This window comes from Lagopus leucura, unplaced genomic scaffold (assembly GCF_019238085.1).
Source record: "Lagopus leucura isolate 7727_CA_CO unplaced genomic scaffold, USGS_WTPT01 Super-Scaffold_100030, whole genome shotgun sequence".
NCBI lineage: Eukaryota > Metazoa > Chordata > Aves > Galliformes > Phasianidae > Lagopus > Lagopus leucura.
Genome location: NW_024962281.1, coordinates 3,907,484 through 3,935,420, shown reverse-complemented (window position 1 = coordinate 3,935,420; position 27,937 = coordinate 3,907,484). Strand labels below are relative to the sequence as shown.

General features: G+C 43.1%; 3 protein-coding genes across 13 annotated transcripts in view; 2 read left to right on the top strand and 1 right to left on the bottom strand.

Moving 5' to 3' along the window:
- COL23A1 (collagen type XXIII alpha 1 chain) overlaps positions 1-1,051 on the top strand; it is a 148,809-nt gene extending 147,758 nt beyond the window's left edge. Inside the window, exon 29 of the mRNA XM_042881805.1 lies at positions 1,046-1,051. Within this exon, the coding sequence (XP_042737739.1) occupies positions 1,046-1,051 (6 nt within the window). The remainder of the gene's footprint in view (positions 1-1,045) is intronic.
- Positions 101-27,937, bottom strand: HNRNPAB (heterogeneous nuclear ribonucleoprotein A/B). 5 transcript variants are annotated; one of them, XM_042881399.1, is made up of 9 exons: positions 27,846-27,937; positions 27,422-27,725; positions 24,201-24,369; positions 23,952-24,110; positions 23,417-23,548; positions 21,743-21,851; positions 21,497-21,649; positions 21,336-21,420; positions 101-4,325 (listed from the first exon to the last, which is right to left on the bottom strand). In XM_042881399.1, exons 2-8 carry the CDS (start codon positions 27,685-27,687, stop codon positions 21,350-21,352), a joined length of 1,059 nt encoding a protein of 352 aa, XP_042737333.1. In that variant the 5' UTR covers positions 27,688-27,725; positions 27,846-27,937; the 3' UTR covers positions 101-4,325; positions 21,336-21,349. The 5 variants fall into 5 exon arrangements, with proteins under 5 accessions (XP_042737333.1, XP_042737335.1, XP_042737337.1 ...); XM_042881401.1 differs by having other exon boundaries at positions 101-4,058; XM_042881402.1 differs by lacking the exon at positions 101-4,325 and adding an exon at positions 18,809-19,245.
- Positions 10,405-26,602, top strand: PHYKPL (5-phosphohydroxy-L-lysine phospho-lyase). 7 transcript variants are annotated; one of them, XR_006180910.1, is made up of 14 exons: positions 10,405-10,482; positions 11,925-12,043; positions 12,885-13,044; positions 13,621-13,695; positions 14,444-14,531; positions 14,620-14,736; positions 14,855-14,949; positions 15,233-15,458; positions 15,718-15,872; positions 16,393-16,482; positions 16,690-16,820; positions 17,215-17,271; positions 21,981-22,568; positions 26,505-26,602. XR_006180910.1 is itself a non-coding variant. In XM_042881394.1 (13 exons), the coding sequence occupies exons 1-12, from the start codon at positions 10,424-10,426 to the stop codon at positions 17,265-17,267; spliced, it is 1,368 nt and encodes a 455-aa protein (XP_042737328.1). In that variant the 5' UTR covers positions 10,405-10,423; the 3' UTR covers positions 17,268-17,271; positions 21,899-21,974. The 7 variants fall into 7 exon arrangements, 5 of the variants coding, with proteins under 5 accessions (XP_042737328.1, XP_042737329.1, XP_042737327.1 ...); XR_006180909.1 differs by lacking the exon at positions 26,505-26,602 and adding an exon at positions 23,355-25,772; XM_042881394.1 differs by lacking the exons at positions 21,981-22,568; positions 26,505-26,602 and adding an exon at positions 21,899-21,974.

The window sequence follows — 27,937 nt, the reverse complement described above, 5'->3', positions numbered from 1 at the left end:
TCAAAATGCTGGCTTGCTGTCAGCAGAAAACTGTATGTGCTTCCAACTACCGTAATGTTATAGGAAAGTCTGAAAATAACTGGACCTGTCACACTAGGAGTAGCTGGAAAGGGTAACCTTACATCACTGCATCTCTTTTATTGGGCATAGGCTATTTTACATATAAAATCAATACAGAATACAAAAAATGTGATGACTGACATTTACAGTAAAAAATGTAAAAATGCATTTTGACCTCTATTTGCACTAGCAGTTTTCTCCACTGCAAACACGTCTTCGTGGCTTCCAACCCCTAGTTAACTTGGAGGTGGTTCTGAGGGAAGGGTCGGTGCATGTGTGCTCCCTGTAGCTCTACATGCAGCAATTCATGCAATCAGAGATCCAAGAGCCTTAAAAAATCCAGCATCAGAAAAGGCTGAAATAGCTGAAGTCAGCTATGTCTGCTAACGTAGCTTGAAAAGTTGGTCATAAAAAGTCCATTCCTCTGCTGAGGGCTCCTTCCTTGTCAGTGTTTTCCTCCTGGTAAGTAAGCTCTTCCAGCTTTCTCATTTCTGTATACTTCATGCATCTCCATCAGAAAAAGACAAGTCTTTTCACTCCCCTTACACAGCCCACAACCTATCCGATTTCAGTCAGTTCAGCAATTCGAGATTTCTTAAAGAAACTAAGCACTGCAGGATCAAATTGAACACAGAATATCATGAAAAGATATATTAACCCCAACTCAAGAAGTGCATATGAACAAAAGATACATTTCCACATCATGCTTTCCACAAATAGGTCTGATCACAAAAACGCTACTTTTTAAAGCAGATTCTGAATTAATCGAGGTTCCAGACTTTTATGTGTTCACTTTTGTTGCAAGGAAGTGTCAACTTTTTTTTATCCTGGAGCGTATTTGATTTTGTGCTGTGCACAGACCACACTGCCTGTGTATGTACTGTTGTGTATGTACTGTTGTGTATGTACTGTTGTGCATATACAGTAAGTTGGTTCTGCATGCTCACTGTCTCTTACCGCACTGCTGACGTTTTTATTGTTTCAGGACTGAGCTTTGGGTTTTTGGTTCTGACACTTACACTGCCATCAACAGAAATGAAATCCATATATTCTGTTTTGCAGGGACCAGACGGACTGCCAGTAGCAGGATGTTGGCACAAGGTACAGTGAGAGTAATGCCAATACCTCCTCGCGTGGGCCCTGGGGAGCTGTTAGGTGCTGTGCTCCAGCAGTGGGCTGTGTGCCTGCCCAGCAGCGCTGTGCCTTGTGAGAACAGTGCCCTGCCTGCCTCCATGCCCTGCTCCCCATAGCACACACTGCTGTCTGCACAGCTGCAGGGAGCACCACGCCAAAACCTTGCTGAGGCTGAAAAAGCCACCAATTAACAGCAAGCACGTTACTAACTGGTTGCAAGCCCTCAGTTAGGACATAAGCATGCCCTTAGCGTGTAAGGTTTTAATTCGGTGCCAAATCATTTGGACATGCTGTTAATATGATAAGGAATCTGATCATCAATCTTGATATTAACAAGATGAGTAATGGAGCATTTCTCTTTGATTAAAATGTTTGTCTGTGTGTTCTTTTGCAGTGATCTCTAAGCATGAAGCACAGTGTGTAAATAATGTGATATATTTTGATCTTTTTGATTTTTGTATAAAAAAAGGAAGAAAACAGCCCTTCAACAGTAATATATTGACCTTTTTTTATACTGGATTCTGTCATTTATGGACTCTGAATATACTGTAAAGCTCTCAAACCCATAAGATATGCATGATAACATCAAGACGTGATAAAGGTACCAATGACACTTGCTGGGAATGACCAGAACTCACTGCTAATGCTGCTGTGTGAACTAACAGCACTGAGACAGCGCGTTGCCCTGTGTGCCTTACCAGCTCCCTGTCCTAACCTGGCTCTCAACTCTATTTGCATTGCACGTGTGTACTCAAAGAGTGAAAAAAACTGGCAGAAAAAAAAGAAAAAGAGGATGCAGCCCTAAGGATGGAAGAAGCTGCTGTATGCCATCTGGTCAAACAAAAGGACTTCAAACCTGCAGAGGAAACAAGGCCAAGCTCCCTTTGTTGCTGCCTGCTGTCGTTGTGATGGAAATAGCAAATTGTTGGAAAAAGTAACCTGGACTGCCTGTGGATGTTTTGGCTACTATCAGATAACCTTTGATCTCAAGAGGAAGCACCTCTGGGTCCTGTTCTGTGGTCTGCAGCTGAAGATGTGCCAGCTCTTTGTAAAAGCAGAACTCAAATTCTTTAAGAAACCTCTACTGCAAAATTTCAAAACAAAAACACAGCAATGCTTTCAGAACAGACAGTTGTGGGGCAGGGAGGGACTCTGCTGAAGTCTTCCATTAAGCAAGAGTGTATACTGTTGCTACTGGGGTTCCAAAACTTGGAGTTCGGAGTATTTGTCTTGGTCTGTAGGATTCACTTGCATTTTATTTCCTTGTGTTTGTGTGGTTTGATTGTGATCTGTGTAGCTCTGCACGCTCCTCTTGTCCTCCTCTGTCAGTGCTTTTTTTTGGTCTCTTTTCTTTAACTTATCTCAGGCACATCCATGCAGAGCAAGGTAATGAAGGATGATTAGGATTTCTATTACATATTGCATTAATGAGAGAAATTTAAAAAGGAAAGAACTGCAAACATCTTATGAGTAACATTTCTTAAGATCTTGGAAAAGCAGGGATTGTGCAGAAAAAAGCTCTGAAAAATTATTTTGCAGGAAACACAATGGCTTACAGCCGAGTCTGTTCAGCTCACAATGAAGATCAAGAGGCAGATTCCTTTACAAGGAGGAGATACTTTATAGCAGTAAGTTCTTGAACTGAACAGAGAAAGATGTTCGAAGATGCATCCAATGGCTGAAGTGGAAGCTATGCAAAATCACATAAAACAAGCCATGGCTTTTTATTGGTGAGCCTGGCTAATCCTAACCAGAGTGGTGATGGAATGAATCCCCGTGGCTTTAACGCCTTTCTGATTTCACAGATGGTTTCGGGAGGAAATACCTTAGCCCAATAGAAGTTGCTAGGCGCTGTGTAGGAGGCTCAAGTGAAATTAAGGGCCTGATTTTTGTGCTGACAAGCCAGTTGATACAAGGAGTCATTTTTGGTGCACTGAGTAGATTTGAACCTGTGAGGAGGTTCCTTTGCATCTCAGGGCAGCTGGTGCTGCAGGACCGCTGGGAGGACATGTGGCTGATGGCTCCAGGGGGAACGTGCCCTGCACAGCTCCATCCTGGTGTAAGTAATGCTAGCCCTGGTGGTGTGAATAGCAGCAGCAATGTGCTCGGTGCTCTGCACAGACAGAGTGAGGTTTCTGATGTCTGGTGACTGTGTCCTAGCTGTTCTTGGGCTTATCCTTTCAGTCAGGTGGGAGCATTTGTCATCTGTTAAACGCTGAATTGGACATTGGCTTGGTCAGTGTGGACACACAAGATTTACAGACATAGGCAGTAATCTGTTGTCTAGCTTTGTTCACTGCCTAGGGCCTACACCTACACGCTGCTTGCTTTGTGGCTATATTTCACATCTTTACCAATTAGTTACTGACCACATTTTCGGTCACTGTACAAATCAAATCAATTCAGATCAACTAACAAATCAAGAAACAAGAATTATGTAACTCAAACAGCAATGAAAATGCATTTTATTTACTTCCATTTTATGACGTTAGCTATTACTTTTGGTGTGAGGGTTTTTAAAGGCGAAAGGAGCTGCTGAAAGAGCTCCCACTGGCTTTTAATGCTTTTGAAAAACCCCTTTGCTGTCCCAAATTAAAGCTAATTCTTCTGTGGAAGGTCGAAGGCAAATCTCTCATTGATGTCACTGGGAAGATCTGTCATTGTTCCCTTAATGTACAGTTGCTCTTCCCATCTCCCCCAGTCATCTCCAAACTAAAGCAGTTCACTACTCCAAACCACACTGTGGGCTTCTACTCGGTATCCTGCAGATGTCCTGTTCATGGAACCTCTATCGATATCAATGAGAGTTCAGTCCCCAGAATGACTGCAGAAAGCACAAGAATCTGGAAGTGTCCACAAACAATCTACAATGCAGATAGAAAAGTCTTGTTTTACATATGCTGGCAAAAACTAAACAGCTTTCTATCTAGCTCCTACTCAAAGAAGTTTGATATCACTGAAGCTACAAGACAAGCTAACCTCCAAAGCTTATGAAATTATATTAAAATTTATATTTTCTCTGAGGAAATACCCCCGAAGTCCTATTATCTTCAGGTAAACAAGTCAGTATTCCGTCTTCAACTTGTGGAATATCCAGTGCTTGTAGGCATCAACTGTGACCACTGCCAGGCCTGCAAAACATTGATACAGAATACCAGAACAGTGCTTTACCTATTGCTCTAACCGCTGTGCATGGCCGCCTTCCCCCTCCCAACACAGAGCCTGGTGCCATAGAACCCACGCCATTTGCTCTCAGCAGAGCAGGAGAGCTATTTTTAAAGCCACTGAACTTCTTCACAGGGGTTTTTCCTCCCCATCCCCTCGTAATGTTCCCGTGCCAGCCCAGGAGGAAGGCTGGAAGCAGCATCCTAGCACGGGGCTGTGGCTGATCCATACCCATCAGTGCTGCCACCTCGGCTGACAGACACCGCAGAGGTAATGTTTGAAAATCCCCAGGTTAAGGCCCTCTGCTGGGTTTGTGCTGCACGCTGAATATGGTGCATCCTGCACGTACAAAGCAGGTCCACCTATGCACAAGCAGCAAGTCTGGTGGCTCAGGATGCATCAGATATACTGCGTGTGTCTAGACCAGCAGCCTGTGCAAAGCAGCTTCTCTGGTGTGCTATTGCTTGCGTTTCCATGGGAAGTGCTGGCAGGGGCAAGTCCTGCAATATGTGGCACCTATCCTCACCAGCTTTGAGGAACTAACCAGTAGGGGGTTAGTTACAGGTCTGCTGGTCCCAGGCAGTCCCAACCATCACCAAAGCAGCTGAAACCTGGGGCAAGCAGAGCTTCAGGGCACAGGGCATGGCACAGATCTCCAGGCACAAATACTGCCAGGGGCTGCAGTTGTAACCTGTATTCCTCGTCCTTCCTGGTCCTGCACAGTGACCGCTGTGCTTAGCCTGTGCATTCTGAGCTCAGTGTTTCTCGTCCATCGTGCAGCACAAACTCAAAAACCATATTAGAGTAACTGTTCTTTTGCACTGACTGCACAGTCTGAGAGGAAATGTATTTAGATCCATGTGCTTCCCATGCACGCACATTTAGGGGAGGTTGTTAAATGAAGAGTTGTTTCAGGGCGGTCATGATCTTATTGGGAAGAGTTAAAAAAGGATGTGCTTTGCTCAGCAGATTCATGCCAGATCAGTTGATTATTTTCTCTTTCCATATGAAAATGTTTACGTAGGTCTCTTTAGAACACGGAATATGCAAACAGCTCACAAAGATGAATTTTACTTTTGGGCAGTGTTAGTGGTCTCAGTCCAAACTCAGGAATGATCTCAGCCACTCACAGAGCACAGTGCATTTCTCCCCCAGGAATTCTCCCTTTTTTCTGGCTTGAGAGAAGGTAAGAAATTTTTACAGGAAATCCAAAATGCAGCTAAGTGCTGCCACTAGATGTCAGTAGCAATAAAGATGATTGACGCGATGAAATGTAGGTCAGTGTGACTGAGCAATTGATTTATCTCAATCAGTGCAGTGGCTGGTGCGTGAGCTTTGTGGATTCATCAGTGAACAAATATTTGGGTTAAAACGCTTAAAGTTCTTTGTCTTGGGGGGAAATTAAGCCAAGCCAAACTCGCGTTTATTCCAGTTTTCTAGTTTACAGAACATTAGTGGTCCGATGTAACTGACTTTAGAAGTGTGGTGATTCCCATTAGGCCCAGATAATGCTGTCTGCCTGCTCCCAGGAACAGGACATGCAGCTGTGAGGGCTGTCTGTGCTCCAGGAACGGTGTTGCTGTGAGTGTGGCCAAGTGCCCAGAGCTCAGCTGTGTCTGCGTTTTGGTGGTCAAAAATGCCCCTGTTTGTAGGTCCGGTCTGGTGCCAGGAGTGTGCTGGCAGCTCCAGCAGTGCCCTTGTCGTGGTGTGAGCCTGAGTGGAGGGGCAGGGGGGGTTAATTAGAGTTCTGCAGCTGATCTAATTGCAGGCTGGGCCAGTTAGTTCACCAGTGTTATTTCTCTGGGCTGTGAAACAGGTGGTAGATAAAATCCAGTCTGACTCCAAACTGAAACTGTTTCCAAGACCCAATGCGCTGGGATTTTAGCTTAAGAAGAAAAAAGAAAAAAAAAAAAACAACCCAAAAAGCCATATACTTGGTTTTATTGTCATGGGGAAGGCTTGGTTGTATACTCTGCTTCTAATTCTTGCTGTATATATAATGGCAATGAGTTTCTTTTCATACAGATTTTTCTCCTGCATATTTTAAAATAGGAATGTTTCTTATAACAGACTTCCTAATGTGTTTTCTTTTTTAGAAAACCTAAAGTACTTAACTGAGTTGGTTTTTTTTAATCTTCTGTCATTTCCTACATTCTGCGTTTGAAATTAACAAGCCAGCAAAACGTACGTGAGGTTTCAGTGGCTCAAAGCAGCTTATGCAATGATAAAATGTATTCCATGGACAACGACCCGGGATGCTAGGCTGGTGTTTCTGATGGTTATAGTTACCCAGTGCCCAGGAAGCATGTTTCTTTATGAGCTTTCATGTAGGACAGCCTGTCTGCTGGTCTGGGGGCCAGAATGAAAGAATTCAGCCAGCTGTAACACCTAACTTAATTACAATGCTAAAATGCCAGAAAAATCTCAGATTCACTGTAGTGGTAAGCAGCCATCCTTGCTCTCAATAAATGCGTCCTGTGAATTCACCATAAAGGCATGTGGGAGCATGGCTTTCCTGGGCATTGAATGCTGATTTCATGCTGCCCTCTAGAGGCCATCTTGTTTGAACAGCAACAAATTCGGTGCTATGATGGGAAACCATCCCTACCCCAGAAATGACAGCCCTGCTCCATAACTGGCTGCATACATAGGCACAGACAAACCTTTGCCAGCTGAGGTTCGAATCAACCAGCGCAAAGCAGGAGTGCTTAGACAGAAACTTTCATATGTTTCCCAATTCTTGTATTTCCTCTTGGGAAACACAGTCGTTTTCTTTATAATCCAATTGTTGCCCAGATAATTAATTTGAAGCGTTATGCAAATAAAAGGACGTTGCCAGCCAAGTTTCCATTCTAAACTTTTAGACTGAAAGCTCTGAATTACTTTCCTTACAGACAATAGATTTGTATGAATATATGCAAAAATATTAGTAATAATTCCATGATTAAAAATAAAGTGTCCCCAGGCTGCTTTTCTTGAATTAATACTGTATGTAAGTGGCTGAACCAGGATAGGTTTGGGTCCGACCTACGCCAGCACAGCCAGGCACAGATTTGGTCCCACCATCCTCAGGGTGCAGGAAAGGCCCTGTACTGTACTTGGCCTCACTGCAGGCCCTCAGGTTGACTCATCATGTACTTGGTGGTGTGTTTGGTTGTATCGCCAGGCTTAACCAGGTAGACTGTAAAGTGAGATGAAGTATTTTGATGAGATTTGAAGAGGCCTAAGATACTTCAGTGAGACAATCAATGTGGCATACACTGAGCTCAGCAATCTTACAGAACAGCATTTAGGCTTGTTCATAACAGCTGGGGGAGAAAAAAAAAATAACGTACTGAAGCAAACCAGTAAGTATATAGTTTGTACCTGTGAACTTAACATTGCTTCTCATGTTCTCGAGTGAACCACTGCAGCTTTCCCATGCTTTCATTCATCAGATGGCACACCAGAAGGGTTGACTGTTGCGTAAGCTGCAGCTAAAGCAAGTGCTGAAAACCTGACACTTGGAAATGAATGGGAGACGGCCTTGATAGACCTTAGGACTCTATACTGCTGCAGAGGGCTTGGGGGAAAACTGCAGGGGAGCTGGGAAACATGAGTTTTCAATGCATAAGAAGTGGCATTATTGACAGCAGAGCAGAATAAGAAATACGTTAACATTTGCGGTTTTCCTATGTCTTAGCACAATTAATCCCGGTTCGCTAAGCTGTGGTAGGAGTCCTCAGTTGCTGTTTCATGGAACAGACACAGTGAACTTGTGTGTCTGTGTGTGGCTTCTTATGTAACGTGGCTGTTAATGAAGATTAAAATGGAAATGTCCCAAGCATCTGAAGTACAGTTCTGTGTACCCAGGAACGTGTGGGTTTTTATGTTCTTTTGAATTGTACATTTAATTTGTAAAAGTGCATTTTACATGAGTTTATGAAGGGGGTGCTTTTCAAATCTGCTTCTCTGCTATGAAATAAAGGTAGGACCTGGTTTTGCAGGTACCCACTGAATTTCCAAAATAGGCAGAAGAGATGGTAAATTGCCATTAGTCAGAAAAGGAGCTGGAGTCCTGTTGTGTTTGCTGGGCAGTTTCATACATGGAATGCCACGGTATAGGCAATTTCATAACAGAGCAACTCCTGCATTGCTATTTAGCGTTCTTCTTTGGTATCTTAGTGAAAACAAAATGCTCAATATGACAAATATTCAACCGGTCAGAACTGAAAGCCACCAGCTCTGCCACGTTACGTTGCTTTGGACATACAGATCTTTTAACACCGGTCTGTCCTCTAGCATTTAGGTGCCATTTCTGAAATGATACAAGTAGAGAAACTGTAGCTGCTGGTATGAAAACCTAACTGAAAATCTGATTTATTTATAACGCAATTGAGAGAAATGTATGCAATATGAGTTTTATCTGTACCCGTTTGAAATTATGCTGATAAGGCTTAATCCTCTCCCAAGTTATGCAAGCCTTATTTACGGGAATGGCTGCATTGCTTCGGGGCAGCTGTTGGAGCTGCCAGGGCTGTGTGCAGCACACGTGTCCATGCTAAGCACCCTGAGCAGTAGTTTGTGTGGCTGTATTTACGTGGTATCGTATGCAAAGCTGAGGAAGCCTCTGTAAAATGTACCACTTTTAAAATATATATATATATATATATATACATATAAATATATAAAAAAAAAAAGTGAGTAACATTTCTATTTGCAACAGTTGTAATTTTTAATTGTGTATGCTATGAAGAGTGTTCTATTTACTCACTGCTTTGGGGAACAACTGTTTTAAAAATGAAGGCATTAATTGACAGTATTTCGTATCCATTGTTTTAACATGTTAAAATGGTTATTAATTAGTCCTGCAGTATGTATTTCTAGCTTAAAGCTGCAATGAACAGCACATCAGCTCGAGACCTCCAAAAACATTTCCTTGTGCTTTCTGTAGTAAAAGCAAAGGCTTGGTGTTTAGAAATGGTCTCTCTGTACAGGTTGCTTTTACAATTGTGTGAATATGTACAATGAACTCTGCATTTGTAACCAAGAATAAGCAAACTGTAAATGTTCCGGTTGGTATTATAAATAGCTGCAAAGTATCTTAACCAGACAAGAGTTCAAATAAAGATCAATGGCCATTATTCATATTTCTTCTACTGTCTTTCAGTTCATTTCAGCAGTTCAAAATTGACTTATGCAACATCTGAGTTTTACCACTGAAGCTCAGTTAGTTCTAAATCTATGGCAATTTGGTTTGGGATTCCCTGTATTAACACAAAACTTAAACTGCTCCTGTCTTTACCAAGTAACTGCAACTGAAAATAATTCTGGTCTGCTGGGTATGTAGTCAAATGGTCTGAGTCCTCTCAGTTGTTGTCAGTTTAAAACAAATGAATACAAACACATACTTGAAAAGAAAAAATAGAAATCTGGTATCTTTTAGAGTGGAGCATGCCGACGGCTCTGCTGGGGATACAGCACCTACAGCAGCGGAGTGCCAGACATGTGTCCCCTCTGGTTCTTATCTCTGTGTTTTTCTTTAGGGAATTCCATCCCAACATGACCAGGACCATCTCCTCTCACCTGAGGGCAGCGCTTGGCTTTTATCCCACCCGCTGCCTCTGGGGCAGCTGCAGGGGAGCAGACACAGGAGCTCAACCATACAAGAGGTTTGTTTTACTTTCGCTTAAGGAGCGCGGCGTGTTAAACACAGCAGCTCTAACCCCTAATTAGCTACCCTCACAAATCACTCTGAGCCTCGTGTGCTGCTGCCAGCACCGAGCGCTGGTAGAACCTCCCAGAGCGAATAGGACCCGCGGGGTGAAGTCACCACTCCCGCTCCTAGGGGAGCCCAGCCCAGCAGACGGAGGGCAGGCCGAGGCACGGGTGAGTTACGCCGCTCCCCTCGGTGCTGCCGAGGGCGGGCTCGGGAGCGGGCGGGGCCGGGGCCGCAGCATCGCCTTGCGGCACGGAGCGCAGTGCCGGCCGGCGGCCCGCAGGGGGAGCGGCGGCGGGGCGGGCGGGCGGGATGCCGCCCTAAGCGGGCTCCTCCCGCCTGGGCCGGGCCGCGGACACGGCGGCCATGAGGCGAGCGCAGCGCTCTCGCCAGGAGACGCTGTCCTTACGGCGGCGGATCATCGGGTAAGTGCCGGCAGCGTCCTACCGAGAGCGGGGCTGCGAGCGCGGCGCTCCGGGGCTGCGAGCGCTCCCTGCTCTGAATTGCAACTTCGGGAGAGAGACGGTGCTGAGAGCGAGCGGAGCCTGGGCTTTACTCGTATAATTAGCGTTTAAGGAAGGTTATGAAACAAGGCATCGAGAGCCCTCAAAACACGGATGGCACGGCGCGGCTGTTGGAGCTCAGAACTGCTTACAAAGCGATCTTTGGCCGCTTGGCTCTGAGCGAGCAAACCACGCGGCTGCCGAGCGGCTCCTGGTGCTGCTGACACAGAACGAGAGCCCACCTGTCCGAGCTGAAAACGTCAGAATTAACACACTAGAACTAAGCACAAGACTCATCTCCAGGCTTTCAATCACTCGCTTTGTTCCAAACGATTTTAAAAATTCTTGGTTCGGAGAATGCTACCAGGAACGGCAGCAAGAGCATTTCTGTCTGACCGCAGGAATGTTACATATTTGGAAAGGAAGGCTACCTCCATCCGTACAGCCTCGTGCCGACAGAAAGCAGGCTGGGGTCAGTGCTGCAACCAGATCTGTGCTGGCCGCGCTGAGCCGAAGATACCGCCCTGTGCACTGCATCCTGTTGTAACTCATTTGCTCTGTTCCTGGGGATCCAGCCCAGCCTCATTACTGCTTTCTTAGCACAGGCTGAACTGTCAGCGTGATTTTACTGACAAACCTGTTCTGACATCCTACTGCCAGTGCATACGGACGGTGTAAGATTCCTGTAGGGGACGGACAGTGAACTACTGTCTTATTTTAACCAACTCTTTTAATTAATTGATATTTCTCAGTATACAGTGTTATGTCCCTTCTATTTTTCTAAGCAATGCTTATTAAATGAGGTATTACAGGTTGGCACTGTCCTTCAGTATCAATGATATCCTGCAGCTCTCCTTTGGCAGATACGTTGCCCAGACTTTTAAATAAATTACTATTTATAAATTACTTTTAAATAAATTACTCAAGGCTTTTGTCAGCGTTAGTGAAGCTCTGTACAGATGTAAGAATCAGCTGCGCTGTGCCTTCAGCAAGAATACCAGGAGTATAATAAAAGTGATTAATGAGAGACAGGCACAAATAGTTTAAAAAACAGGGAGGGCAGCCAGCATAGATACCAAGGAACTGTAGTTTCAGATGAAACTTCAGAACCAAGTCCTGTCTGTGTGCTGTGGTTGGGGATTGCCAGTGAAGGATTTTTTGTTCAGGAATGGGGTTTTGTGCCTGCAAGCCTAACGAAACTTGGCTATCGAGTCAGAGCACAGACTGTTCTTTTCTCCATCCTAAGCTGTGCTTTTAGGGGCCAGGAGGATGATGTCTTTCTCTTTATTAACTACACTGAGAATGTTACTAGATGACTGGGGGACTTCACTAAGGCTTATTTTGCTTTCTGATGCTTTACACAGCTCTTCTTGCAGACTGTTTTATCCTAATGATCCGCTGAAGATTGTAAAGGCAAGAGGCCAGTACATGTATGATGAGAACGGAAGACAATACCTTGACTGCATAAACAACGTTGCTCATGGTAAGTTCAAGTTCTATTGTTCAATACCATGTTTTACTAAGCAGAGCAAGGAACAATCAGTACTCTTTACCACTGTTCCATGGTGTGGGGGGAAGTGGTTGTTTAATTGGAGGAGCGGAAGAAACTTTTACTGAGCCTATAGTTTGAGAAACTTCTGCTCACGTTTGGATTGCTGCATCAACGTGGTGCTTTCCAGACTTGCTTCCTGTTCTACCTTCACAGAAAAGTTCCTATCTAAACTTCACAGAGCTCTGTGCAAGAAAATTCAGGTCAAGGATCTGACTGTAAAACTAACAAAGGACAGTTTGTTGTACTCACAGATGGCACTAAGGGTGCTACTGAAGGACCACAGCCCAGTGTGGTGCAGTATTGGTGTTTTATGAAGTAGCTGTTTCTTACAGTACTCGAAATTGCTGGTCAGGGCTGACAGTCATACCATATATTACTGTCAATATGTAATGACAATATATATCGACAATATATAATTATTTGATGGTAAAGCTTATCTGTAAATACAGCTATTCAAATGTCTAAATTCAAAGTATAAAATTAGATGCTGTTTGTTTCAGTATATCGACTTGCAGTATTTAACCACCAGCCTTGAAATACAACAACCAATTTAAACCTTTCTGAACAATGGAAGTTTTCCAGGATAGCTTTCAAAGCATACCAGTGTTGTCCTATGCTGATAACACCATTAATGCCTAACTGATCAAATACGAACAACACTGACAGTAGCTCTGTACTGCTAGGAGAAACATAAGCACAAAGACGTTATGTGCCTGCTAAAAGACACCGTGCATAACAAAGAACTCTCAAACCTCTCTCTCCCCTCTCTCAGTTGGACATTGTCACCCCGATGTAGTACAAGCAGCCCACGAGCAAAACCAATTGCTAAATACAAATTCTCGTTATCTTCATGACAACTTGACGGATTATGCAGAGAGACTTTCAGAAAAGCTGCCTGAGAAGTTGTGCACCTTTTATTTCTTGAATTCTGGGTAAGTCAGCTGTATCAGAATCGCTACTGTTTTTGCCCTGGTTGTGTACAGACAAGTACAGCAGCCAGCTGCATGCTCTGGAGCGATGACTATATTAGAAAAAAAATGAAAGGAATTGAAGATGTTTGATTATGAAGAAACTGTGATCATTTAGAATATCAGCAGATCTCAAGTTTGTACTCACCAAGCTCTCTGTCAGAAAACTGAGCTAGTGCTTTATTTGTACAGCTTTTTATTCTTAGGCCTTGGACTACATTAACATAAAGGTTTACTGTATTTGTTTCTGGTCTGACATGTTTTCAAAATTCAGTGTTACAATGCACATTTCTACTTATGGGAAGCTCCTGTATTCCCAAGCAACCTACGCATTAAAATGAAAAGGAAACTGCTTCCACATAGTGTCTGCAATCCAGCTTTTTAAGGGTGGATTCTACTCTGTTAAGCAGTTCTACCTAATGAGTGCAGAGCATTACTCATTACTCAGGGCTCTGACAGTACCTTGCATCTAGTTCTGTGTTCTCTGCAAGTTTCAAACCTCGGGTATCTGCAATTAAACACCAGTTTTTTCAATTACAGATCTGAGGCTAATGATCTTGCCCTAAGACTGGCACGACAGTTTACAAAGCATGAGGACGTTATAGTTCTAGACCAGTAAGTATGTTGGCAATTTTATCTACTGTAGGTTACAAGGCTCAGTTTATATCTGTGGTCCGAGCACTTGTTACTGTAGGAAGAATGTAGCTAAGAAGTTGAGAGAATTTTCCTCTGCTCAGTATTTGTGAAACCACTCCTAAAGTACTGACTGCATTCAGCTGGGGCTCTCCAGCACAGGACAGGCTTTGCCATGCTGAAACAAAGCCAGCACTTTGCTGTCATTTACAGGAGGGGAAACTCTAGATTTGAGGTTTCAAAAACTTGAGTTTGTTTATTCTTAGAAGGCACACACACACACAAAAACCCCACAAAGCCAGGTCTGAAGCTGCACAGTGACAGGAAAAAGGGACAGCAGACAGACGGAGAAATCTGAAGAATTCTGATGAGACAGGAAAATGCTCTTCTGCCATAAAGGTGGGCAAATATTAGAGCAGGATGTCCAGAGAAACTGAAAATTCCATTGTTGGAGGATATTCAGAAGCAGGCCAGAAACATCGACTCCTGCAGTCTTTTAATGCTATCTGTGACTTACACTGTTGTAATTCTACTTGCTGGCTCTGGAAAACCAGTGCTAAGGATTGCTGTCTGCCTACATCCCTTAGAAATCCTACAGCTGTTCTCACTAGTAAGTGTATTCCTACCAGGTGATGTAACTCATCTACTCTTTAGATGTCAGTACTGTTAAGCCTAAAGAACTTGTGATAATGAGGAAATTACTATTTAGCTCTGCTGATTGTTTTTTAAGTGCTTACCATGGACATCTGACATCCCTGATTGACATAAGCCCATATAAATTCAGAAATCTAGAAGGACAGAAGGAATGGGTCCACGTGGTATGTACTGCAGCCTGTAACGACTGATTAAATTAAATGAAGACTTATTTATGATTTACCGAACACAGAATGCTGTTCCTTTGCATAGGCTCCTGTTCCAGACACATACAGGGGACTATACAGAGAGGACCATGAAGATCCAGCAACAGCCTATGCTAATGAAGTAGAAAATATTATTAAGCAAGCACATAAGAAAGGCAGAAAGGTAAGAAGTGATTTCTTCAACCTTTTGTCTTGCATAAGAGATCAGTACAGGTGCTTGTCAATGCTGACTGTTCACACAACTTCCACACACGTCTCTGTTGTGGTCAGTCATTATGCAGTCCATGTTTCAGATTGCTGCGTTTTTTGCTGAATCTCTGCCAAGCGTCGGTGGTCAAATCATCCCACCAGAAGGCTACTTCCACAAAGTTGCAGAGTAAGTAGTCAGGCATTCATTATCTTCACTTGCAGAACATAAAATCTGTACTACGTACAGATGACAGGAGAATTTCTGTCTCCTGTGGCATATAGCTTTAGATGAAAGATGAATGCTTTTACATTAGATAATCCTAGTGGGGCCATGGCCTCTTTTTAAACATTGGTATAGAAGTTTTCCTTCACAAAGTTTGTTTTCAACAAGTTTGCAAATTATTCTGTATGTTGCAAAACAGAAAATACGTTTACTCCCTTCCTAACATATAATCACTGTTATGTTACAGGCACGTGCACAAGGCAGGAGGTGTATTTGTTGCTGATGAAATTCAGGTCGGCTTTGGCAGGGTTGGCAAGCACTTTTGGGCATTCCAGCTTCAGGGAGAAGAGTTTATACCTGACATAGTCACTATGGGGAAACCCATAGGTAATGGGCACCCTATTGCCTGCGTAGCAACAACAAAAGAAATCGCAGAAGCATTTGCAGCCACAGGAGTCGAGTATTTCAACACAGTAAGTAAAAACCGACCACAGTTTGTGTTTTGTTTTTTGTTTCGTTTTTTAAAAACAGGAGTCAGTACTAAAATGAGAACCATGGCGTTTGTTTTTAATTGATCTTCATCCCCCGCACACTTACTGCTTATATTAATTGCATCCTTCTGGTACCTGGCTTTCTAATTACTGACTATCAGACATAAATCTTAGTGTGCTCATGTTATCACTGAGGCTGTGCTTTCATTGACAAGACTGCACGTTTCTTTCCTGAACTCAGTTTGGAGGAAACCCTGTTTCATGTGCCATTGGATTAGCTGTTCTGGATGTGATAGAGAAGGAACAGCTTCAGGTTCATGCCACAGAAGTTGGCAACTTCTTGATGAAGCTACTCGTGGAGCAAAAAATCAAGCACCCCATCATTGGTGATGTCAGGTAGCAATGCCTTATTTACATTTTTAGCTGCTTTTTGTTTGGTTTGTTTAGTTTAACATCACCAAGTTTAAGAAAACTGTATTTCTATGAAACTGTTCAGAGCTGGGGCATTAGCAAAAAGAAAAACAAAAACCAGCACCCTACTGTCCATTGGATTAAACCATACTTGAGCTGATCAAAAGTATGATAAACTTTGCCACTCTAGGCCAGTATAACACTTCTGATCTATCAATTGTCAAGACAGAAGTTTAAACAAAAGTAGTTTAGTGCACAAAGAACACAATCTGTAAGTGTTACAGAATACTCAGAATGACAGCACAGGACAAGCCCATACCATACTACCATATTTCTGCAAGATTGCTATACTTTTTTTTTTCTTTTTTTTTTTTAACAGTAGCCAACAACCATCCCCAATTCTCAGACTTTTTTGAGACCAAACCTTAACTGTGTCTCTCACTCCTTTAGTTCACTTGCACTTCCTTCTTGTGACACAGTCTGACTATTTACATTTCTTTCCAAGAGGTTCTGGCCTATTCATTGGAGTGGACTTAATTAAAGATCAAGCAAAAAGGACCCCAGCCACAGAAGAAGCAGAGTATTTAATAACAAGGTTTGTGCAACAGTCACACGGCTTTTCAGTGTGCTAGACAAACATACAGTTTCAAAGCAGCCTGCCATTCATTAGCTGCTGAAGTACAGCAAATTAGCACCAGTCAGCACTGAAAAGCATTGTCTGGACAGTCACCATTAGGATGTTTTTGAAGTTTTCTGAGCTATGTGCAGAAGGTGAAAATAATTCTGTCACCACTCTTCCCAGGCTTAAAGAAGAATATATTCTACTGAGTACAGATGGGCCAGGAAGAAATGTACTTAAATTCAAGCCCCCAATGTGTTTCGCTATGGAGGATGCAAAATTTGTAGTGGACACCATTGACAAGCTTTTAACAGGTAATACAGGTGAAAAAAAATGCCTTATAGCAGTCACTGTTGGACTGAGCAGCTGAACCTGCTTTTCAGAAGTCCTGAAACAAAGCCAAAATGACAGACACTAAACACATAGGAAAGTCAATCACTGAGAGTTTAGCCTTCACTTCCGAACAATCCACGTTCTCTAGCAGAACTTTTTACTCCAAGGATGCATGTACACCTTTTTTTGCTCTGGCAGAGGGTAGTGTTCACTTACAGCAACTGTCAAAGTTAAGCAAATTTCATTGGTGAGAGGCATCTTCTAGATGCATTTGATGCTTTTTGTACAACTGGTGCACATTCAGTGTTAAACAAATTAGTCTAAAACTTTGTGTCAACTGCAAGTTTGTTAAATTGTTGCTTGGTGTCCTTCCAGATATGGAAAACAAACAGCTGAACCAGGAGAAAACATCCATTGGCTCAACCTAAGCAGGTATTTATCTATATTCACTCTTTATATTACTGTTTAGAAGTTGATGTTTCTAAACATGCTTCACAGGCACTGACCCTGGCAGTAGAGCAGGACTAAGTTTTCTCAGTTGCTTTTACTCGAAATTAGTTCAGAGCTCTTTGGCAGTCCCGAAGCACGCACTATGCTTGGCTGCATCTGGAATTCACTGCTATTCCTTCTATTGGTCTGATACTTCTAGTGTAACACTGTTACGAATTCATTTGTTTTCAAGCTAGGTCGAACATATCTCAGAAATGCCTCATGCTGTCACAGCTCTTGTGCCAGCTGCTCTTTAGCCTCCAGGCAGAAGCAGCTGTAGCTTCATACGGTGCCTGGTTACAGTCAGATGGATCAGACCTCTCAGCAAGTCTTTCTCTAACTGCCCCTAAGAATGTGTGCTCCAAAACTATACCTCTTGCATGCCATTATTTGGGAACCTCCATTTAATCTCGTAGGGATAGTACTGTTTATAGCCCTTCATAAAACTACTGCAGCCCCTGCTTTATTTGAATCACACAGAATCATTTCAAGCTCGTGGCTGTTGCTTCATGAATCAGCATCAGCTTACCCCTCTGCCTACCAGGTTTGGGGCGCTAGTAAGACAAATACCTGTTAAGTCTTCCTAACTCTGAGATCTGTTGAGGTCCTTCTGTAGCTTGCAGAACATCAAGCTACTTTAACACCTTGATAACAACACTTTGGGACGCCTGGTACTTCCTTAAACCAACTCCCTACCAGAAGACAACTGAATGTGTCTTTAATCAAGTACCAGTAAAGTTTATGATGTGGGGCTATGAATGTAATCACTTGGCCTCAAGCGCCATGCTGGAGTCACAGTGCTGTGGCCCTAAGCTAAGGAAATGCAAGTTTCTGGTTCAGAGCAATAGCAGTATAGCAGGCACAAGAAAAGTGTGTTAATATTTTATTTAGCAAGTTAATAAAAAAGACATACAACTGTTAGTACTATGGATTCTTGAGAACAGAGGGATGACTCACAGAATCAGTTTAACTCAGACACCTAATAACTTAATATGCTTATCTGCAAATCTAAAATAAGCAAAAAAATGCTCCTCTACAGAAAAGCAAGAATGCAAAAAAGCCTCTCACTAAGTACAGTACAACACTTACATTGCATGTAAGTGAAAACAAGGCAATGAAAGAGATTTTGCTTTACGATACTTTGTAAGAAAAACATAACATTATTTTCTTTCCATAGGTTTCAAACATGTTTCAAGACCTACTAAGAAAAATTACTCTACTGTGATAATGTACATTTAATCCTCATATTACTATGTCTTAGACCAGATAAGTTAACCTTTGATTTTGTTATTTTCAGTTATCTTATTATTAAGTGAAAGCTTTAGGAGAAATAAATATTCAACTGTTGCAGATGTGGGATTGGCTTTTATTTAACATAGTATCTAAAACTGGTTTTAAAGCAACATCTTTCTAGTAGCTACTATAGACTATGTTTTCCAAACTCCTGCTCTTTCAGGTCGTGCCTGTTTAAAAATTAAGAGGAGCCAACTGGCTTTTTTTTTTTTTTTTTGTTATCTGCTGCTACCAGTGGTAACTCCATTCCTGGAAATGCTTTTCTCAGGCTCCTCTGATCAGTTTCAGGAAGCAGTTTCAAGCTGACAAGTTCCTAGTTAGCACTTTAATCAACAAGCTCGCAATGAGCAGATGAAGTAAAGAGCTTCATCTCATGAGGAACAGACAGCTCAAAGTCACAGCTCCCACAGCTGTTGTTAGGAAATACTGTCCTCAGGAAATATCCGAGTACAGTTAGTAAATGAACAGTATGTCACAGCCATTTCAGATACAACTCTGTGTACAAGCCCTTGCTTTCACCTGACAGTAAGATTTTCTTTGCATCACACACCTTTCATGCAAGAAAGGGAAAGCAAGCTCTTCATATAAGTGCTAGTAACCCATTTCTGCATGAGGCCACATCACCTGTAAAGAATCATAGAATCATTAAGGTTGGAAAAGACCTCTAAGATCATCTAGTCCAACCACTGAAATGAAGCATTACTTGAGGATCATCTTCCAAAGGGAACCAGTAACAGGTTGATAAGATACTGCTAACAAACTAGACAGAAATACAGCAGCAGTATGGTTCTGGCATAACACCGTCCAAATCCCCCTTCAGTGGGCAAGCCACCTGCTGGAAAGGTATTCTAACCCTTAATTCAAAAGAAAAACAAGTAAAAAGATGCAACAGAATAGAGCACTTCACTTGCCAATCTTCAAGAGTAATCCTTCCAAATATTACTTGTTTCAACTGTTTAGTTTTATGTTTTTCAAGTTGGGCACTTTGTTACACACATCAACTATAACGCTCACGTGCCCACTACCCAACTAAAAGATCTGCTTCACTCTTTTTTACATTCAAGAGTGCAGCTTAAAAGTCTGTAAGACTTGTCTGAGGTTAACTTTATGGTTTTTAATTTCAAGGACAGCCAGCAGGGAGCAGCACGTTGTCATTCCTGTAGGAATTGCTGCTTCCCTCATGGAAAAAAAGAAGTAAAAATCACTATTAACATGGTTTTCTCCTTTCGTAGTTACTTGATTTGGTTCCACTGCTGGTTTGTTGGATCAAATCGTGTGTTAAAGAAAAATATCAACTTTTGAAGTAAAAAAAAACAAAAAAACAAAAAAAAAAACATTACTTTAACAGAGATTAGAAATTTTTAGAAATTTACTTTGTGCAGCAGTACTTGCTACTTGGAATATTTTTAAGTTTAAGACAGGGACTACTCTGCAACCAGACAAGCAAATCACATAGTAGTTATTTCTTAAAAACTGTGGTAAGGTAATCAATAGAAAGGAAAGAGTATCTCTAGAAAAATAGTTGTATTATTAGATGCACCTTCCTTGTTTTTCCTCCCACAGCTTCAGGTGGAAGTTCTTTACTATGTTTTTGATACACAGTAAGACTGCAAAAAGTGAAGCTTTGCATTCATAATTTGATGTCTGTCTAACCTGTCTTTCAAGACGTATGTACATACTGTTAAGAACTTTAGAAACCTCTGAGTCAAGAGGCTGAAACATGAAGGAAGAGCAGCTAGCTTCTTGCATACCTCTTAAGCCTCCTCCTGCAAGGCTGTCTTGCCTGCCAAACCCTACCTGAAACCTAAGCCTTTGGCTCCACCCACAAGAGCCATTACTGCAGTTAGTACAACTACCTCTGTACCTGTCTAGAACTTGAGCCACCAGCGCAGCCCCAACAGCTGGGATCTCCGCCCAGGCTCTCTTCCATAGCCTCTAGGCACAAGTGACTGCAGTTTTCAGCTCTCACTTAACTGCTGAAGTCAACACAACGACCTACCAACACAGCCCTCTCGTTTCCAGATTAAAAGCAGCAAGCCCAACTCTTCATCTAGCAAGGTACTGCCATGAGCTAAGTTCTGGGAAAAACATACTGCCGTTTTACTAAGATAGAGCTGAAGAATGGCACGAGACACTAGATTACGCCTTTTTTATTTCAAAAGCTAGGATAGCTTCAATATCCATGTCATGGTGAATCAGAACACATGTAAAATACCTTACAATACATTAGATTCCAAAAAGGTACCAAAAAGTACAGTAAAATTAACACTTCCATTACAGGAAATGTATGACACAAAAACAATACAAAATAAAAAGGTGGAAAGTGACACTGGTTCCCTAAAGATGCATCTCTTTCTGTACAACTGGAGTAATGCAGAGTCCATAGTTAACTCCAAGAGGCAGTCCCTAGATGCAGAGCTGCAGCTTTAAGCAGACCCTCAAAATCAGTTTCAGTTTAACCTATTAATAAAATCATTAATTAATATCTTCAGCAAGGCTGAAATTTACACACCACACTGTCTAAACAACTAGTTATCTGTAAGTATTAAACATGTAAAACATTTCCAAGGAGCTCTTCCAAGTAAGATGCACATTTAACAGGCCATAGAAATTTATTGTAAAGTTAAATTTGGTACAGAACTGAAATACCATCTACAGCATTGTATACAAAACCTATGCAGTCATTTTCCAAAAGAGACCATGCCACTGCATACCTGAATAAGTTTGATCAATATGGCTTGTAGTTATTCTGATGGCCACCACGCCTTGGTGTCTTCCCGTAATTTGCACTGCCTTGACCTATGAACAAGAGAACAAATGCATTAAACTGCTAATTAGTTACGCTTGCTTATACCCAATACAGTTCTTTACTTACTGTAATCATAGCCTGGTCCATATCCATAATACCCATATCCTGAATAATCATAGCCTCCATAGCCACCATAACCTTGCTGATAGCCGTATCCTTGATTCCCATAACCCTGGTTCCAGTAATTGCCATAACCTTGATTCCAATTTTGACTTTGAGCTATAGAAGGGAAAACCATCCACAAAATCCCATTTTAGTACACACAGCTTAGTTTGAATGTGTCCATACTAAAGTAGTGTGTGCAATACTTACCACCACCTCTTCCACCTCTGCCTCTTCCTCCATAGCTACCTCTTCCTCCACCACTACTGAACTGTTGCTGCTGGTATACTTCTTTTGGCTGTGCTACCTTTATCTCGCACTGAAACGAAAGAATAAAGAGGAATGTGCTTACTTGTCTTAAAACAGCACTGCTCAAACCTAGCCACCTAGGAAAGCCAGAGGTTATTCTAGAGGCAAAGGTGTTCATGCTGTGCTCCCTGTCACGCAGCCAGTATTACTGCACATCCAGAAGCATCTGATTTATCATGCTGCTCAGGCCAAGGTAAGTCAGTCACTACCTGCCATTCAAGCCAGCTACTGCTATCAGAGTACTTTATGCCACCCCTTCCCCACCATCAGTTTCCTCACAGGAAAGTGGAGAGGTCACCTCAGCACAGCCACTACTGCCTGCAGGGTGGCTACAAGGCTGTCCCCCAATCTGCACAAACTCTAGGACTAAGCTGCTGAACTGCTTCACCTGAGCTGCACTGACTGAAGAGCTACCAACAAGGCTGAAAAATAAGCCAAATGAGTTTTCCTGGCAGCCTTCGTGCAGCCTGTACTATGAGTATGTTGGACTGTGAAGTACACTTCACCAACAGTTGAAAACATAACTTCTCCAATACTACAAATAGTTAAAAATAACTGGAATTAAAAGTTCCAGGACTGGCCCCCAAGCTCTATTTCAAGTTATCAGCCAGCTTCTACTTCCTAGATCGGTGTATGGTTGGAGATGAAGCAGTGAGAGGAATACCACCCTGCGATGGTACCTCAGGAAACTTTGCTTAGAATTCTTCACACTGGATCCTGCTTTAAGGTAAGGTGCTGGTTTTATTATCTTATGATAAAAACAAGCCACAGATGTGAGACTTAATGATATGATTTCTCAGTTCTTCTCACACCCAATCCTTTGCCTCTTTATGAACTTTATGGCTAACTACAGAGTCTGGCAAACCAAATGAACAGGTAATGACCACAGCTTTACTCTGTGTTGCGTAAAGTAATCTTGTCTTAATCTACATGCAATGCAAGTTACTACGTGGGGCTGTATGAAAAGTTCTGATAGGACTCTGAAGTTAGTGTATGGATGGATAGCACTGAGCACAAAGCAAAAGAGGGACACCTTCCAGCCAGTACATCATTTGCCTCCAGTCCTCATAAGCTCGACACCTTAACCTGTATTAGCTGCTCCCACAGATAAGCAGCATCAGACAACCAGAGCATCTCACACCACTGTTACAGTGGTTCTCACAGACAGCTGATGAGGTTCAAGGGGCCCTTCAGCATAAGGCACCAATAAGCCTTGAATTTATGCAATTACTCTATGATGAAAAATAGAACATGAATCTATTCAGATGGCTTATATCACCATACTGATATATAAACAAGCCAGTTTTTCCATACATATGTAATTATATTAATTAAATCCTTTACTTATAAAAGCCCAGAGCACTTAATAAATATTAAAGCCGCAAATACTGGCAAAGAACCTTAGCAGCTTCTGTGGCTGAACACAGAGCAGAAAATAATACAGCAAATTGCACACTATCCTTATTGAATTTTGAGTACTCTGGAATCATAGCTTTACAAAAATCTTTTTCAGAGTAAAGACAGTGGTATTCTGCTTAACAGCCTGGTCAAAGATTCACAAATCTAAGTTTCTACCTTGCTTCCACTGACGTTATGGAATTTCTTCTCCAAAACTTTCTTCACTGGATCTTCTTCCTTGAAAGTGATGAACACAAACCCCCTCCTTTTGTTGGTCTTTGGATCCATTGGAAGTTCAATTGCTTCAATCTAAAGACATGAAATACTGTCTTAGGCTCAAATTTTAGCAGAACAATAAAGTGCATAGCATTTGGTACAGTAAAACTGTAAGTTTATCTATACATATTAAGCAACACTGAAGTTGCAATGTTCCTCCCATAGAAAGCTTAGCTTTCAAACCAGAGGCTTCAACTAACTTTACAAGTCTTAAAAAGAATTTTAACATAAAATAGAATGGTTTGAGTTCAAATGAGGTATCTAACTAGCAACATAAGCATTTAGTGCAATGCCTGCCTTGCTTCAAGATAAGAAGCCTCTGGATCAGTTACAAAAGGCTTGACACATCTGAAATTACTAATAATTGCAAGCCATAGTAATCTAAACAGCAACTGTTAACTATACTGCATTTCAGTGTTCAGTTAGCATTACACACCTCTCCAAACTCGCCAAAGTATTCCCTGATTTTCTCTTCTGTGGCTTCGGGGTTAAGTCCACCAACAAATATTTTCTTCACTGGATCCTTTTTCATTGCCATGGCCTTCTTGGGGTCAATTAGTCGTCCATCTAGCCTGTGTTCTTTCTGTTCCAGAACCTAAGAGGCAATTTAATTAGATTAACTTAAGCTAGAAAATTTCCCTCTAATTTAAGAATCTGAGAAATTGAGGACAAAGCTTAAACTCACCTTTTCAACACTCCCAGGTTCTTTGAAGAGTATAAATCCAAAGCCTCTGGATCTCCCTGTGTTGGGGTCCATCTTTATCGTACAGTCAGTTACCTCACCGAACTTGGTGAAGTAGTCTTTCAAGTCTTTTTTGCTTGTATCCCAACTGAGGCCACCAACAAACATTTTCCTGAAATTCCAAAGAGAACAGCTGTTTAGATTCAGGAAGTACTACCGAAAAGCACATGCAGGAAGATGTTCACAGCAGCACAAGCCTCAGCAGCATTGTCAGAACAGGTCCAAATGTTGAAGGTTAAACACTTCTGCATCTTGTCAAAAACTAACGCTACAGGGACACACGAGGGTTTGATTTTTTTCTTTTTCCCCTCCCTCTTCTTTGAGGGAATTACAGTACACTGAAATTTATGAGGTCCTGTCAAAAAAGCAGGAAAAATTGCTTCAAATGCTTCTCACCAGTAACTTCTGTTCTTCCGCTGTCATTCTGTTACTTACAATGAAGCAGTATTGATTATCAATTACTGCCTTTTCCTTTTTGAAAGGAACTGAGGTCACACATACTGCTGTGAAAGCACTCGGGCTAGAAAAGGGCACCAAAATCAAAACACTTAAGATCTGTCTTAATTTGGAGAAATGAATGTAAAAATATTAGCCTTACCACTTAAGAGATATTTAAGAGACATCTGGGACATCTAAGATCAGTCTCCTACAGACAGGACTTTGGACCTGCCTTAACAAATACACTGTGCACTTCTTCCTGCTCGCTTCCTGAATCTAGTTCCATCTTCATCAGTGTGACAATATTAAGCCAGTCTTTGCTTTCATGGGAGGCCACGATACAGTTCTTCCTTACCCACACTCCCACACAGATTACCTCTAAAGTATCACAAAGAACTATAAACTACTCAAGTGCAATACAGAATTGAAACTAAACAAAACTAAGATCAGTCAACAAGGCACTTTTCAAATGCCTCACTTAAATAATACCATTAATAGCACAATTGTTTTCTATTTTCAGAGTTTCCAAGGTAACAAACCGAGCTTTTAAAAGCATGCGAGCCTTTTTACCTAACTGCAGACTAAAGCAGTTTAAGTTGTCACTACTCTGTTCTGAGGTAACCACGATCTGGCAATAGAAGCTAGCAGCAATTTATAAACTAGCCTACATCTAAGTAAAATTGGCTGTTGGTGTTAATGTATAACTTTAACCTGCCAAAACCAGCCTCCATTTAGGATCAAGTAGCAACTTGAGAAAAAGATCTGCAAAGTGATTGATCTGTTTGCTTGACTTTTTTCATTTTACTGGAGAAAACCATATCCTTCACAGGCTAAATCAGTAATTTTTCAGATCCAGCTGCACTCCCAACTAAGTAGTGCAGTTTAGTCTTTAAGGCCTAAGTCACATCCGTGCTTCTTACAGCCCTTAAAATAGAGGCCTTAAAGAGAAGGCCTTCCAGAGTTTAATAAACGTTTCAATAAAGATAAAAGGTAACTTGATGGCTCCATTCTCATTGAAATCGCTTACTGACCAAGCAACCATGCAAAACATAAACAGACTGACAGTTGTTTTCAGTAGCATGCCCTGGTTTTACCAGATGTTCCTACAGAACAGATCCAAGAGAAATTCAAAGGGGGGATGACAGGAATTCATCTGCAGGCAGCTCAGGCATGCCCTAAGGATGGGACTGCACACAGGTATTGCCAGTGCTAAAATAATCGCTTACCACGGGAGTAGATATCACACTGATTTACAGCCTTCTGGTTTTTAAAGTGGTATGCTCAACATCTACATATATTTCTACACCACAGCACAGAGCTTCTGAAATTAAGATCAATTCTTAGTATTTCACTTCCCCTTCAGCAGCCACAAACTGGACATTGCACTACTAATGCAATCTCTTTTTTCCCCTCCCCAGAATACCAACACAAATCAAAGCAATTTTCAGCTACTAACTGTATTTACTGCCTATGTCCCGAACTCTATCTTGGGCAAGTCTTGTGTACAGGCTGAAAATTTTCACTCAATACAATCCCTATGAATAATTATGCTTTTTTTTTTATTCTTGGTTTCTTTCTCTTTAGAGACTTCAGTTTACAGGTTTGGGTTTGAAATTTGTTGTCCTGTTTGTCACACAGGATATGACATCATCCACTTTTCAGGGAATGCTGCACACTAAGGATGTAAAAAGAAAATTCACACAGCTTACACAGGTGTAGGCCTCAATCCTTTAATGCTGTGAAAAAAGGCACATCCGGCCCTAGGCTACAGGAAGCTCGTATAACTCTTACTCCTTCCCTTATAAACAGAAATGTATCGCACTGCTGCAGCTTCAGCTCTGTTCAGCCTCAGGCAAACGACCCTCGACTCCCGACTCGGGGCCCAGTGACAACAAAGGAAGTTCCAATTAAATACGCGAGCAGCCAGGCTCACAAAGAGTCTGCAGGAACAGGCAGGTAGATCTCATGCCAAGTGTACATATTCAAAAAGTAAGAAAAGAATCGACTGCGATCGTGAATAAATTAGTCTCTTCGTGTATGAATGTTCCTACTAAAACGCAGCAGAACTCCCGAGTCCTCCAGAAAACTCTTAATAACCAGTTCACTCTTAATAACCAGTTTTCTGACAATGCTGCGAAGACGTAAACCGAAATCACTCTTACTTTTTCATCACACCGCACATCACTTTGCTCGTGCTGCATTTCCCTTCCTTCCTCCCAAAATACTTAAGACTGCCACCGTCAGGTTCCAACCCCCGATATGTCGCACGCCCTACACAAAGCACGCTCGCGTTCTGCCGACAGGCGGGATTTCTCCGCGAAGCCCAAGTTCGCAGCCAGCACCGCGGGCAGCGAGCTGCTCCTTCCCTCCTCCCCTCTGCTTTAAAGCGGCCGAGGCGGGAGGCGCGCCGAGGGAAATCCCTTCCATTTTACAGCGCGAGCCGGCGAGGGCCCGCGGCCGCCCCTCCCCCAGCCACCACATGGCGCCAACAAAAGGCAGCTCCAGAACAAAGGGAGCGCTGCCGCTGCGGGCCGCCTTCCGCCGCCCGCCCGAGCGCCGCGCCGCGGGGCCGCCCGCCGTCCACCCCCGCGGGGCCCGGGCCCGACGGGACGCTCCGCCCGCCCGAAGGCCGCGCCGGGCCCAAGGCCGCGCTCTGCCGCCGCACATGGCGCCCGAGGCAGGGATGGGGGGGCGCGGCCCGCTCCCGCCTTCCGCCCGCCGCTTACCCCGCGTCCTCCTCGTTCTTGCTGGCGTTGATCTGGTCGCCTTCGGCCCCGTTCTGGCTGGCGGCCACCCCCGCCGTCCCCGCCGCAGGACCGGCTCCCGCCGCCGCCGTTCCCGCCGTTCCCGCCGCCGCCGTCGCTGTGCCCGCCGAAGCCGCCGAGGCCCCGCCGGTGTCGGCCTGCTGCTGCTCCCCGGAGCTCTCAGCCGCTTCGTGTCCGTTCTGGGTGGCGCCGGCGGCGGCCGCCAACTGCTGCTCCGCTTCGGACATGCTGCCCCGTCCGCAGAGGCGAGAGGGACGTGAGGCGCCTACAAGAGACCAACGGGGCCGGCGGTCAGCGAGGCCGCTCCCCCCCCGCAGGGCTGGGCCGGTCTGATCCGGTCCGCCGCCGCCCCTCCCCCCGCGTGCCGCCGCCCGCCCCTACTCACTTTAAAAGCCGCTCGCGATAAAATCCGGGCCGGCCGGAATCGGATTAAAATCCCCCACGGTGCTCGGCTGCTCCGCACCGGCCCCGCCGCCA

Bases quoted from the DNA above. Each gene is read 5' to 3' on its own strand.
- PHYKPL (XM_042881394.1), top strand. From the start codon at position 10,424: ATGAGGCGAGCGCAGCGCTCTCGCCAGGAGACGCTGTCCTTACGGCGG. The intron at 10,483-11,924 runs GTAAGTGCCGGC...TGCTTTACACAG, and splicing joins TTACGGCGGCGGATCATCGG to CTCTTCTTGCAGACTGTTTT. The intron at 15,459-15,717 runs GTAAGTAAAAAC...TCCTGAACTCAG, and splicing joins GAGTCGAGTATTTCAACACA to TTTGGAGGAAACCCTGTTTC.
- HNRNPAB (XM_042881399.1), bottom strand. From the start codon at position 27,687: ATGTCCGAAGCGGAGCAGCAGTTGGCGGCCGCCGCCGGCGCCACCCAG. The intron at 24,370-27,421 runs GTAAGCGGCGGG...TTGGAATTTCAG, and splicing joins AAGAACGAGGAGGACGCGGG to GAAAATGTTTGTTGGTGGCC. The intron at 23,549-23,951 runs GTGTGTAATGCT...TCATGTCTTTAG, and splicing joins ACTTTGGCGAGTTTGGAGAG to ATTGAAGCAATTGAACTTCC.